This window comes from Sorex fumeus, unplaced genomic scaffold (assembly GCF_029834395.1).
Source record: "Sorex fumeus unplaced genomic scaffold, SorFum_2.1 ptg000002l, whole genome shotgun sequence".
Taxonomy (NCBI): domain Eukaryota; kingdom Metazoa; phylum Chordata; class Mammalia; order Eulipotyphla; family Soricidae; genus Sorex; species Sorex fumeus.
The window spans coordinates 41416318-41428575 of NW_026606059.1; the positions used below are offsets into that span (position 1 = coordinate 41416318).

Here is a 12258-nt window from a genome sequence, read left to right on the forward strand (position 1 = left end):
TATCTGAAGCCGCATCTCATGTAGAAAAGCTCACCAAAGGGCCTGATAGAAGAGGGCCTCTGTAAATGTCAGCTCCTCTTTCCTGTTAGGAAGTGAATAAGGCTTGGAGTTGATTGTGTTTGCTTTGATTTCCAGTTGCAGAAAAGGAGACAAGGACAGCTGAGGGTATCATTGGGCTGAGAACATTCTCACTGCTATTCTCACAACATGGGGGTTGAAACCACTCTAAGCCAGGACAGAGCACTAGAATTTGAAAAGAACCCATTTGCTTTAAAGGCATTGTCCCAAATGTCAGAAATGCAGAAAACTATTCTGTCATTTCTTTTCACTGATATTATATCACAGCTTGCAGACTGTATGCTGGCTTTATAGATTTAAAAAACTGAAAATAATTATATGCAAAATTGCTTGAACAAATACTCTCTTCCTTTGATCCTTTGTTCCCTCTGTTCTAAACAATAGCATTTAGCTCACCCAACCCTCTAATATACCACAAAGCAGCAATAAAGGAGTGTTATTATGTAGTCATCACCTATGTATTACTGATGTAGTTAAGACAGATTGGGTGGTATATGGGGTGGATCTGACTTTTTAGTCAGAGAATTGCAAGATCATAGGTGTGAAAGGACTATAACAGAATGACCTACACTCCATTTACTAGATGTGCAGACTGGGAACAAAGAGGTTATGCGACCTTCCCACAGTTCAGAGATAAGGGTTGGAAGGCCTGGCACCACAGCAAGGTTGAGTTACTGCCAAAGATTTGCTTCATTGTGGAGGATACACTTAAAGTATATTTAAAAGTATACTTTTAAAATATTTGTTATGAAACTGTTTTTGTTGGGAGAAATTTAACAGAAAAATGTTTATTAGGGGCTGGAGAGATAAAAAAAAAAACGTAGATAGAGACTTTGCCTTGCATCCTAACCAACTTGGATAGGATGCCCAACACCTCATATGGTCCCCGCATTACCAGAAGTCATCCCTGAGCACAGAACCAGGAATAATCCCTGAGCATATCCAGGTGTGGCACCCAAAAGAAAACAACATGTATATATATATATATATATATATATATATATATATAATGTGTATGTGTGTATTATATTTGCAGTAAATGCAGAAAGTCAAATTAAGATAACTAAGAGATAATGAATTCTATTTTTTAAGGCAAATCTATTAATGAGTTCTAAATTTTAAGGCAATTACAAGGAAAATTGTAATTGGTAGTCATGTCTTGATGATCTTGATAACTATGAAAATTAACAATGATGGTGGTAAAAATTTACAGTGACAGGTCTGTTGAGGAGGAAGAGGCTAGTGGTCGGAGTGGTGATGTGGTATGAAAATGATGAGAGTGATAACAATGGTGGTAATGACAACAATCACCCTGGTGGTGATGATTATCAGCAACAGTATGGTCATGAAGGATATTGATTAATGTTCACTGAGAATTCACATTGAGACCTTCACTAGCCTAAAGAATTCACTAAATTTGGGTCATTCAGTCCTCACAGTAACCATGTTATATATAATTATAATCTAGACTTAAGAGCTGACATGCAATAATCTCTATGAATTAGAGCCTCTGGTCTCTTTGGCACCCATGGTTTTGCTGATCTCAACCCCAAACCATTCTCCCACATGCCAAAGAATTCATTATACCATAAATACCTCAACTAGGTCTCATTGTTCCTTTCTGCTGATAACATGTTAGATCTATGCATGGACTTTTGAATGAATGAGTAAATAAATGAATGAATTAGTGTATGTAAATGTTTTCTATTTGTAATAGAACTAGCAAAATATCCTGTATTTTTTTAAGGGAAATAAAGGAGAAAAAGGTGCACATGGTGAAACTGGACAGAAAGGTGATCAGGTAAAAATTTATTTTGTAACAATTCACTCTATTTCTTCAAAATAATCTTCATTTTATCATTCCTGACACCATTCTTGACTCAATTTTTTGGCAATATAAATCTTTAACATCTCATTTTCACTATTTCCATCTTAATTCCTCTAGTGCATTGTTATACCCCCTCACCCCAATTAACTCAGTAGTCTACTCATTTTTTATATTTTTATCCTTTTTGCTATTTTAGTCTTTCTTTACCTTCTTCCTTTCTGTTTTTCCACATTTATTATTCTTTTACCTCATTAATTAAAATGGTAAACATTCATTACAAATTGTCAACACTTTACTTCCACACTAACTCATTCCTCAAGCACCTCTTTGAAATACTTTCTCATTGTAATGTTTTGGTGATACCCCTCTTATTTGCACACCAAATCTTGATGGACCACTTATGTTGTTGTATTCTAAGATGGTGCTGGTGATGACTTTTCCCTTTTTTTAATGGATCTGAACACTGTCCCTCCATCCCATGCAACAAAATTATTTTTTAATTTCAGTTCCCCAGTCCCTAACAGATTTTCTGGAATTTAATTTAGCCACTGTGCTTCTGCTTGAGTGCACTCTTTCTGTTTCCTCTTTTGTTTCCTTTTCTGTATTATACCATCCGTCACCTTTTATTTCTAACTCTTCCATGCATCTCTCAGATAATCCTTATTGTAAATCAATGTTGTGCTAGAGACTGCACCAAACTCTGAGATATAGAATGAACATGAATATGGGCAATCGCTAACATAGGACATTTACTCATAAAAGGAGTAAGGCATGTGAGCAAATATTCCATAAATAGTGATATAAAAGCTTTACTCAAGGCCTGAATGACAAACTCAGTTAAAATTCCAACTGTTTTTTTGTAAAAAGGAAATGTTTTGTATTAATCTCACAAGAAAAATTGTCAGAGGGATGTACTTTATATTTTATGAATATTATGACTTTTATTTTTCTGGGCTATTTAGTTTTATAATATTGGTATACTAAGCTAAATCTTAAATCTAATAACAATAAAATACTTATCTTGTTTGCAATATTCATGACTCGTTATAGAGACATATATCTTTTAAAAGAAACATATGTTGTTGCTACATGCCATAATTCAATTAACATAATTTGCATCATAGAATACATACTCAAGGTTTTGTGTCTTAAGTTTTTTATAATAGTTAACTTCAAATATAAAGTAAGAGAAATACAAAATAGCTCCAATATGTCTATTTACCAACCATAAAATGTTAATTTTTATCGCTAATCTTGCTTTCATCCACATCCTTATATGCTTCCCTCTAAAAACGTTTTTTAATCACTGTTTGAAGTAAGCCTTCCTTTTAGATTGTTTTTGAAAATGTCAAATATTTGTTCAACCTATTGAAACAGTGATGATATTCATATAAAAAAAGTATATCCAACGATTATTCAAAATTGTTTTTGGAGTTAGATTCTGAACTCTCTTTTGGAAAACAAGGTTGTAAGTGAAAAGTGAAAAACTTTTCATGAGTCATTTTGAAGAATCACTGTGTGTGTTTTCCTAGGGTCATCCTGGAGTTCCAGGATTCATGGGGCCTCCAGGAAACCCCGGACCACCGGTAAGTAATAATTTTATTTTTCTCCATATGAATATACTTTCAACTCACTGAAGATGATATTGCACAAGAATTTCCTCTTTAATGCTGGCTAAAAGAGGCTGACACCTGAAAGTAGCCAGGTGGGCTAGACTAATAGGTCTGGAGGCATTTGGTGGTCATGCAGAGGGACCTGAGTTGTTTTAATGGGAAGTATAGTTAGAATGCATTTAGATCTGGCATCATTGGCAAGGATGGACAGGTTTACTTTGTTCATATTTTTTGTTCACCTTGGGAGGTAGGAACCATGTGGTATTGACAACATTAGGATCTTACATTCAAGTTTTCTCTTTTCTTTAGGAAACTGTCCCATGGTGATATACTCTGAAAACCATATAATGTCTATATATAAACCCATATTTAGCTGCATAAAAATAATAATTATAATTCACCATTGCTGTTCTCCACAGTTCATTCATTTTTCATTATACTATATTGATTTTTTCATTATACTAAAGCAAATACCATTGATATGATTTCATTTATTTCCATTTGAATCTCTTGACAATTGTTCTCCATTCTCAGTAATACTATGACTCTAACATTGACGTAAATGTGTCTCCCTGTATCCTATGATGCATACATATTAATCTTATGCTTCTCTGCTCAGAATCTACTGTGTTTGTAGCTCACGTGTCATCCAAGGGAAGCCAAGGTAACATACAGTTGTTGTGCCTGACTAGAACCAGGATTAGTCACCTGGTTCTAATTAGCATTTTCTTCCAGAACTTTCAAATAGAAAATTACTGATAATGGTTAAATGGCCACTGAAAGGAACTAATAAAGAACAACTTATTATCATTACAGTGACAACGAAATTTTGTTAGGATCAAGAAATGTATGAAATTGAGCTTACATTGTGTTCTTTTTAGCAACTTCTAAATCAGTTTTTAATTGTCAACTCTGCACTAATGCTTGGGATAAAACAAGTTTATTTTTAATTCTTTTCCTATAAAATGACATAAAAGCGTGAAATGGCATATTTAACTTTATGATAAAATTTTGCAGCAAACCCATCTAGGGTAAATAATCTACAAAAATATTGAAAGCTTTCCCAGTTTTGAAGAACTTACCTTAAATCTTTTTTTTTTGGCTTTTTTGGGTCACACCCAGCAATGCTCAGGAGTTACTCCTTGTTCATACACTCAGGAATAACTCCTGACAGTTCTCCGGGACCATACGGGATGCTGGGAGTAGAATGGGTCTGCCCTATGCAAGGCAAATGCCCTACCCGCTGTGCTATTGTTCCATCCCCTTACCTTAAATCTTTAAAACTCAACATACTTCCTCCACTCATTCAAATGTCTTTACAATTTGTCATCCTTAGTTCAATATTATTCTAATTCTGCTATGAAAGCAATGTTGCAGGGGTTTGATCAGTCTTCTGTCATTTAGCTTCATGAAATGCTGCATTAGTTTGAAAATGCATTATTTCACTTCGGAAATTATTTTGCTTGTCTGCTTTTGTTATCTATTAGCAAAAGAGATTCTGATCAGACAGCATTAGGATGGTTAGTAAGGGAAGGCATTAATATTAAACTAGGAGGGATATTTAGAAGGAAATAATTTCTGTACTATGAGTTTCAGTTTATTCTTAATATTTCCAAATAATGTAACTTTAGTTTCCTTGTGCAAACTAATTCTGAGAAATTCAGAAAATGAATGTGTTAAAGCTTCATTGTAATACCCAGGTAATTCCAAAGTCCCTCACACATCTCTAATGCAAATGAGACCTACTTTCTTTTTATTGGAAATTACTGTAGATTCGAACTTCATGAATATTTTTAGATATAGTTCTTGACTTGGTTTTATCATTCTAGATTAGGCATCTGAGATTCAGAAACAATCACAATCAGAAGCCAGTGTCACTTTCTCTAACTGATTAATGTTTTCCATTCACTCAGCAGATGTTTATTGAGTTTCTACTTTGTGTTTTGCCTAGTACTGTTAATTGCCTTTGCAAGTGGATGCTGAGTCAGCTGCCTATTCAGACTCAGCAGTACATCCTGCAGTAGCAACTCAAGAGCAGGAAATTAACCCTGCAGGACATTTATGTATCTTTTAGTGCTTCTGTCAGGCCCTTCCAAAGTATCCAACTATATAGATGCCAAGAAAATTGCTTTCTTTGTTTTAAAAAGAAAGAAAATAGCATTTTCTTTCTGAATTTATTTTCTGGTCAGAATTCTTTTAGATAAAACCTTTACTTTTCAATCTCCACCTGAAGAAGGTAAGTTTGATTCCTGCTAATTTTGGTTCCAGCATCTAGAAACCAACAATTTTTGGTAAAATTATGTCCAATTTAGCTTTGGAGTCAGAAATCTTTTCAGATTTGAGTAGGTTTGAACTGTGTGCACAGTTTTCCCCTGAAAAAGCCCAAATGTATATACATATAATATTTCTTTACTTAATGAATATTTTCTAGGATCCTAACTACTGAAATAGATGAAGTACACGAGACTTAAGTCTTGTCTCATATAGTTTGCCTTACACGAAAAATAAATTATTGTCAAATGTCTTACTCTTAAAGCATGGCCAGCCCATACACAGCATAGACTGGGGTAGGGAAAGTCAGGCCCATAGCAATGTAAGACCTGAAAAATGTGATCTGGTATGGTACATGAAAGGGTATATATATATATATATATATATATATATATATATATATATATTAAGTTTCTTAACTTAGCCACATTGAAGTTAAGTCACATTTATATCCAAGTAGTCTTCAGTGAGAAAAAAATCTGATTTAGTTACTCAATAAACATAAAATATTTTTTAAAAGCACTTGAAATATTGAGGTTTTCGGTTTGTTCTCCTTTATTGTTCCATGCTCTTGTCTGTCTAATAGATATCCACTGATGAAAAGCTGCAGCAGGGCTTGTGATAGTGGTAAATCTGTTACAGAGAGTTCTTGGACATGCCTGGCACTGTCTGTTAGAACTCTTTATACTCAATATACATTAATTTACTTTTTTCAATAACTCAGATTAAACTAGTACTGTCATGTTTTGTATTTCAAAAAGAACAGAGAATAAGAAATCAAATAACTTCCTAGGGCCACTCGGTGGTCAGAACAATGACACTGTCTTGAGCATACTCTCTCTAGCCCATACGCTCCTGATCATGCCTCTGCTCCATGGTATCACACTTGGAACATTGCTTCGTTCATTCCTCATCCCTTATGCAAGGGGAGTATTAATTTCTACTCTCACTAATAAGAAAACAAAGCCTGGAGATACTCTACTTCTTAAACAAAGTGAATGAAAAACAACTACTCTACAAAATTTCTGTCCCTAAGACCCAGCCAAATCAGCATGCAATTCATTCATACAAAGACATACTGGATATTTATTATATGTAAAGCACTGATTCAGTTCCCAGTGAACAAGACAGTCAACATTAATATGTCAGACAATAGTTAACTGTTATGGAAAAAAATAAGGCGGAAGAGGAATTGGAAAACTCAAGGGATTTTGATGTTGTGTTTAACCTCCCATGAAGGAACTGATACTGGTTTTGGTGATTGCTGAAAGGGCTAGAGTTCACTGTCCTCCCATTATTCATCAATTTGCTCAAGCGGGCCCAGTAACGTCACCATAGTGACAATTGTTACTGTGTTTGGCATATGGAATACATCATGGGTAGCTTGCCAGGTTTTGCTGTGTAGGCGAGATACTCTCGGTAGCTTGCTGGGCTCTCCTAGAGGGGTGGAGGAATCGAACTCGGGTCCACCATGTTGGCCGCTTGTAAGGCAAGCACCCTACCCACTGTGCTATCACTCCAGCCCAAGGGTTAAAGTTAATGTTTTGCAATCACAAGAAAGGTCCCAAATTTGAATCCTTGGCATCACACAGTGCCCCTAGCAATACCACGTATAAGCCTGAGGCCGACAAGCACCATGTGGGATAGTAGTAACCCCCAGCACTTTTGGGTCTAGTATCACATTGCTGGGCTTAAACATTAAACCATTCAGATCAGTTGGCCAAGAATCACTTGAAGTGGTCCTGACAATAGCCACATTGAAGTTAAGTCACTTAAGCCACTTGCCCAAATTCACTTTCCCTGAGCTTTGCTTTGGAACCCCCCCACTTGTTTGCCATCAAGTTAAGCTGATTCCTGAAGTAAGATGTCAAGGAGTTGAGATTTTGTGCTCTTACACTTGGGTATTCAACTACAGGTAAAAGAAACAGCATATGCAAAGCCATGTGACAGCAATAAGAGAGCTGATTTTGCAGAATTTAATTATCTGTGTATGATTTCTGTTCTATTTATCTATCCATGCATCTCATCTCTTCATCTTTGATTCACAAAACAGTTGCTTTCCTTATCTCCATGGAAGAAACATCCAAGTGTTTATTTCTTGCTTTCTTTCCTAAAATGTTCCCTATTAAGCTAAAATGTCTACCTGGAAGCCAGGCTGTGTTAGCTTTGTTTGACTGTTAATTTTTGGGCTTTCCTTAAATTCCCTGCTGTCTGCTAAGAATATTTGTTTTCCCAGTGAATTTCATAGTCAAGTACAAAGCACCTTTTAGATGTTTTAAATGTTTATGGTTCAGACATGGTTGGGCAGGGCCAAAGGATGCAAGATCTGAAAATTGCCTAATGTACAACAAGACATGTGGAGGAACTCTGAATTATACACAACAGACTAGCTTTCTGCCTTGTCATTCTAAGGGAGTGGATGGAATTGCAGGAGCTGCCGGACCTCCAGGAATCCAAGGATCACCTGTAAGTTTCTCAGTCACCCTATCTGCTCTCAGCCAATGTTTGGACCTTCCTAGAGCCCCAGGTGTTCACTAGTCCTACCCTGTTATTCTCAACTCTCCTTCTAAATTTGAACATGTATCCCTATTACTAGACTTAGCTCATGAAAAGGGTCACATTAAATTGTTGTTCCGATTACTTTGCCTCAAAATAAAGGAGTTGATGATATAACCTGGCAATCTGGGATTCTACAGTTTAATTTACATCAAATTTAATCAGGCACTTTTCTCTTTCTCCTTAGGGTTTTTTTTTTTTTTTTTCTGAACAGGCAAAGGGGTGTGGAAGGTTTGGAGTTAATCCACTCTGAGCCTGTGGTGTGTGTTAAGACTGTGAGACAGGAACTAGCCACTGTCACCCAAAGGATCAGGAACAGAGTGTTGAAATAAAACAGGGAAAGTCCCTGTCAAGGTCTTGGAACCTGAATTGACACTTAATCCCTAGACTTTAATCTCACAGCCCAGAATTATGCTCATTGTATAAAGCTACAATTCTTTTATAGTTATTTTGTCTTAGAGTTATCTGGTTTCTATTTAGATAGTGAATGACTCATCTTGATCTAATATTGTAGAAGTATCAACCTAATTTTTATAAAATGTCATTTAAAAATATTTTTCCTACCTAAATGTTGTGGATAGTTACCTAATGAATAATTAAAGTATAATTTTCTTAGCAAACCACAGCTGTTACAAAAAGGTTTACAGAAATATTATTAACTTCTTGTTAAATCTCCAGCTCACATGATGAGAGCAGAAAATAATATTGCCAATGTTTTACTATCATAATTTTTTCAGGTATAGAAGTAAAACTCAGCCATTGACTCTATATTGAGTCTGACAAGTACTTGATAAAGGAATTGTATTTTGTGTTCCCCAGATACTTTCAATATAACAATACATGAAAATCTATACATGAAATAACTATCAACATATTCCTTTTGCTTTTATTGCAAGAGTCTATCATTATAAGCATTAAAATATCTGCTTGTGTGGCAAGTAAGTTAGGATGTAAAATCTTGTATCAGTATTCACAAAAGCAACACTGACATGAACTAATAAACTAGTCAGTACCTTTCAGTACTCAGGGAAGAGATGCATGGTGATATAAAAATGCTCAATGCAACAGAAATTATGACACTGATTACATCATACTGCTTAAGAAGCTCTGATTGAGAGTGACATGTGACTTGGGTGATTAAAATTGAAAATTAAATATTAATTTGCACAGTTTACTTATACTGTCTTTCCAGACATGTACTGTATTCCATGAGAAAGATTAAAAAAGAAAAGAAAAGGAAAAAGAAAATACCATTGGAGGTGCAAAGTTTAGGAACCTGTGCACAAGTTGTTCCTAAAAGTTATGACTTCCTGGTCAGTTCTTCTCTTGCATTAGATCTGCATGTACAATGCTTCCAGGTGCTATGGTCTTTGCTGCATCAAGACCATAGCCCAAATCTCTGGCTGTTAGCAGACTTTGTAGTTGGATTAGTACCAAGATTGTATGAATCCCAAAACTGACTATTTATTCCCACCAGGTGTCTTAATATCATGGAATTCCTATTTAATCTACACAGTTGGTCAAATTTAGTCCTATTCTCTATATCAACTACATCTCTTTCTTCTAAGTTTATCTATTCGCCTTGGTGGGAATGTCTCCCATTGTTGGAAGCAGGTAGATACAGAAACTTCCCATCAATGCTGCCTTTAAATTTACAGAGGCAATTCTGTGTGAAATAGTTATTTCCTGCAAAAGTCAATCCTATGCTGAAAGTGGACTATAGACCAAACATGATTGCCACTCGATGCCTCTTTTGCAAACCACAACACCCAAAGAGAGAGAGAGAACAAAAGGGAATGCCCTGCCACAGAGGTAGGGTGGGGTGGGGGGATGAGGGGTGGGAGGGATCCTGGGACCCCTGGTGGTGGGAAATGGGCACTGCTGGAGAGATGGGTGTTCGATCATTGTATAACTGAAACCCAAGGACAAAAATTTGTAAATCTACAACTGTGCCTCATGGTGTTTCACTAATAAAATTTTTTTAAAAAGTCAATCCCAGAGAATTAATACAATTTTTATGTTTTGTATGTTTTAGGGGAAAGATGGTCCTCCTGGTCCACAAGGCCCATCTGGATTACCTGGAATCCCAGTGAGTGGAACTGTATACACCTCTAGTTTTTGCTACAAATATAACAAATGAAAATGCATTGTTAAAGTCAGGCAGGATTACTGGGGAACTTTGGGACTAGTACAGAAAATGAGAAGAAAATTTATTTCTAAGCAGCCTAAGTCAAGTAAATTTTGGTGGATTTAGCTCTATCTCCTCCTTCTTTTATACATATCTTTTTGTTGTTAACCTATTTAAAATTTTTTACTATGTATATTTATACCTATTGTATATATTCACATATATAACATGCATGCAGCTAAGGTAATCAACAAAACATAAATGGACTCATAAATATTTGACTATTTGATTTTATAAATATTATATAATTATATAATATATAATGATACATAATTATAAATGTTATATTTATGAATATTATAAATATATGACTCACAAATATATGACTATATGATTTTTGACTGATGTTAATGTTCATAAATTTTATATATTCTTTAATCAATAGATGCACCTAAATACATTAATTATTCCTATTGCCTCTTAAGCCTTATACTTAAAAATCCATTTTTCATAAGCTGTTTTTATACATAGCAGTGTTCTAATTTCTATATAGTTTCCCCATGAAGAAATGTTTACTGTCAAGGTAAAATGGCATCAAAGGATCTTGATACATATTTCAAATTGCTTTAAATGTTGTTTTGCACTTTTAAATTTACTCTACTCCCCCAAAAGAGATAATAACATAAATGTTAGCAATCAATCCAGTGCAGAAAGTATCGTGCTGCCTTCTTTATTGAGAATGTTTTCTAATGTGGGCCCAGGTCAGACGTGTGCTTGACGCTGGGCCTCTATGGCTACAGCATCTCAATTCACAGGGAATTCTTATGTCCCAGATGCACAGGTATTCTTCTGTTTCTTACAAGATTCTGGAATTTCTTAAGTTCAGCTTAAATCTTCTCTCCGGACAAGAGGACTTGCACAGGAGCATTGTCATCTGTTCTCTGATTACCTCTTTCTCTAGTTAATGTCTTTCCCTTCCCCACTCACCCCAGGGAATACTATCTAGATGTCCTCTACTCCCTACACCATTATGGGCCCCCTTTGTCTCCTTTCTTTCAGAGTATCCATCTAAGCTGGCAATCAGATTTTTATTGTGTAATGGTTTGGAGAGTGACCACATATACCATTACTTATTGATGGATTCTCCGTTAAACTATCTAGATTTAGGCATCCCCGTATTGCTCTGTCTGGGATATAACAAAAGAATGCCTGGTAGTCTGGAGGTTTTTCAGAGGAGACTTTCTTTCCCCATACACAGTGAACACACACAAAAATTAAATATGAGGATGAAGAAGTGGTTTCCTGCAGTTTTCCCCCCGACAAGCATTTCACAAATGCTACCTTGATTAAGGATTTTTTTCAGACATTATTATGTAGCCTTCCCTACCAGTACTTCACCTTGAGGTTTAAGAGTTTCAGGGCATACAGCTAAAATGTAAAAGTTCTGTTAATATATACTATAGTCTTTTAGTTTAATATGTCATAAAACAGTAATTAATATTTTAATGTGATTATAGCAATAATCAATTTAAGAAGAGGAAATTTTGGTTCACAACCCCTTATCATCAAAGTCTTAAGAGTACTCGAGAAGAGAGAAATGGTCTTAGATATGATCATACTATTTTAGTAATGTTCCTTAAACCAGATAGAAAAGAATAAAAACAAGATGATCCCATTTGTCTGTAGTATATAGAGACAAAAACAAGTGAATAGATGGTATCAAATAATAAAAGTCCTTGGCTCAGGATGATAGAACTGAGACAGCCAAGAAAAGGGCAGAGTGA

The 12258-nt window shown here is 35.3% G+C and overlaps 1 protein-coding gene across 1 annotated transcript in view; it reads left to right on the forward strand.

Moving 5' to 3' along the window:
* The window catches only part of COL22A1 (collagen type XXII alpha 1 chain), a 266878-nt gene that overhangs the window by 212189 nt on the left and 42431 nt on the right, over nt 1-12258 (forward strand). Inside the window, exons 46-49 of the mRNA XM_056112005.1 lie at nt 1826-1879; nt 3439-3492; nt 8203-8256; nt 10382-10435. Coding sequence (XP_055967980.1) covers nt 1826-1879; nt 3439-3492; nt 8203-8256; nt 10382-10435 — 216 coding nt within the window. The remainder of the gene's footprint in view (nt 1-1825; nt 1880-3438; nt 3493-8202; nt 8257-10381; nt 10436-12258) is intronic.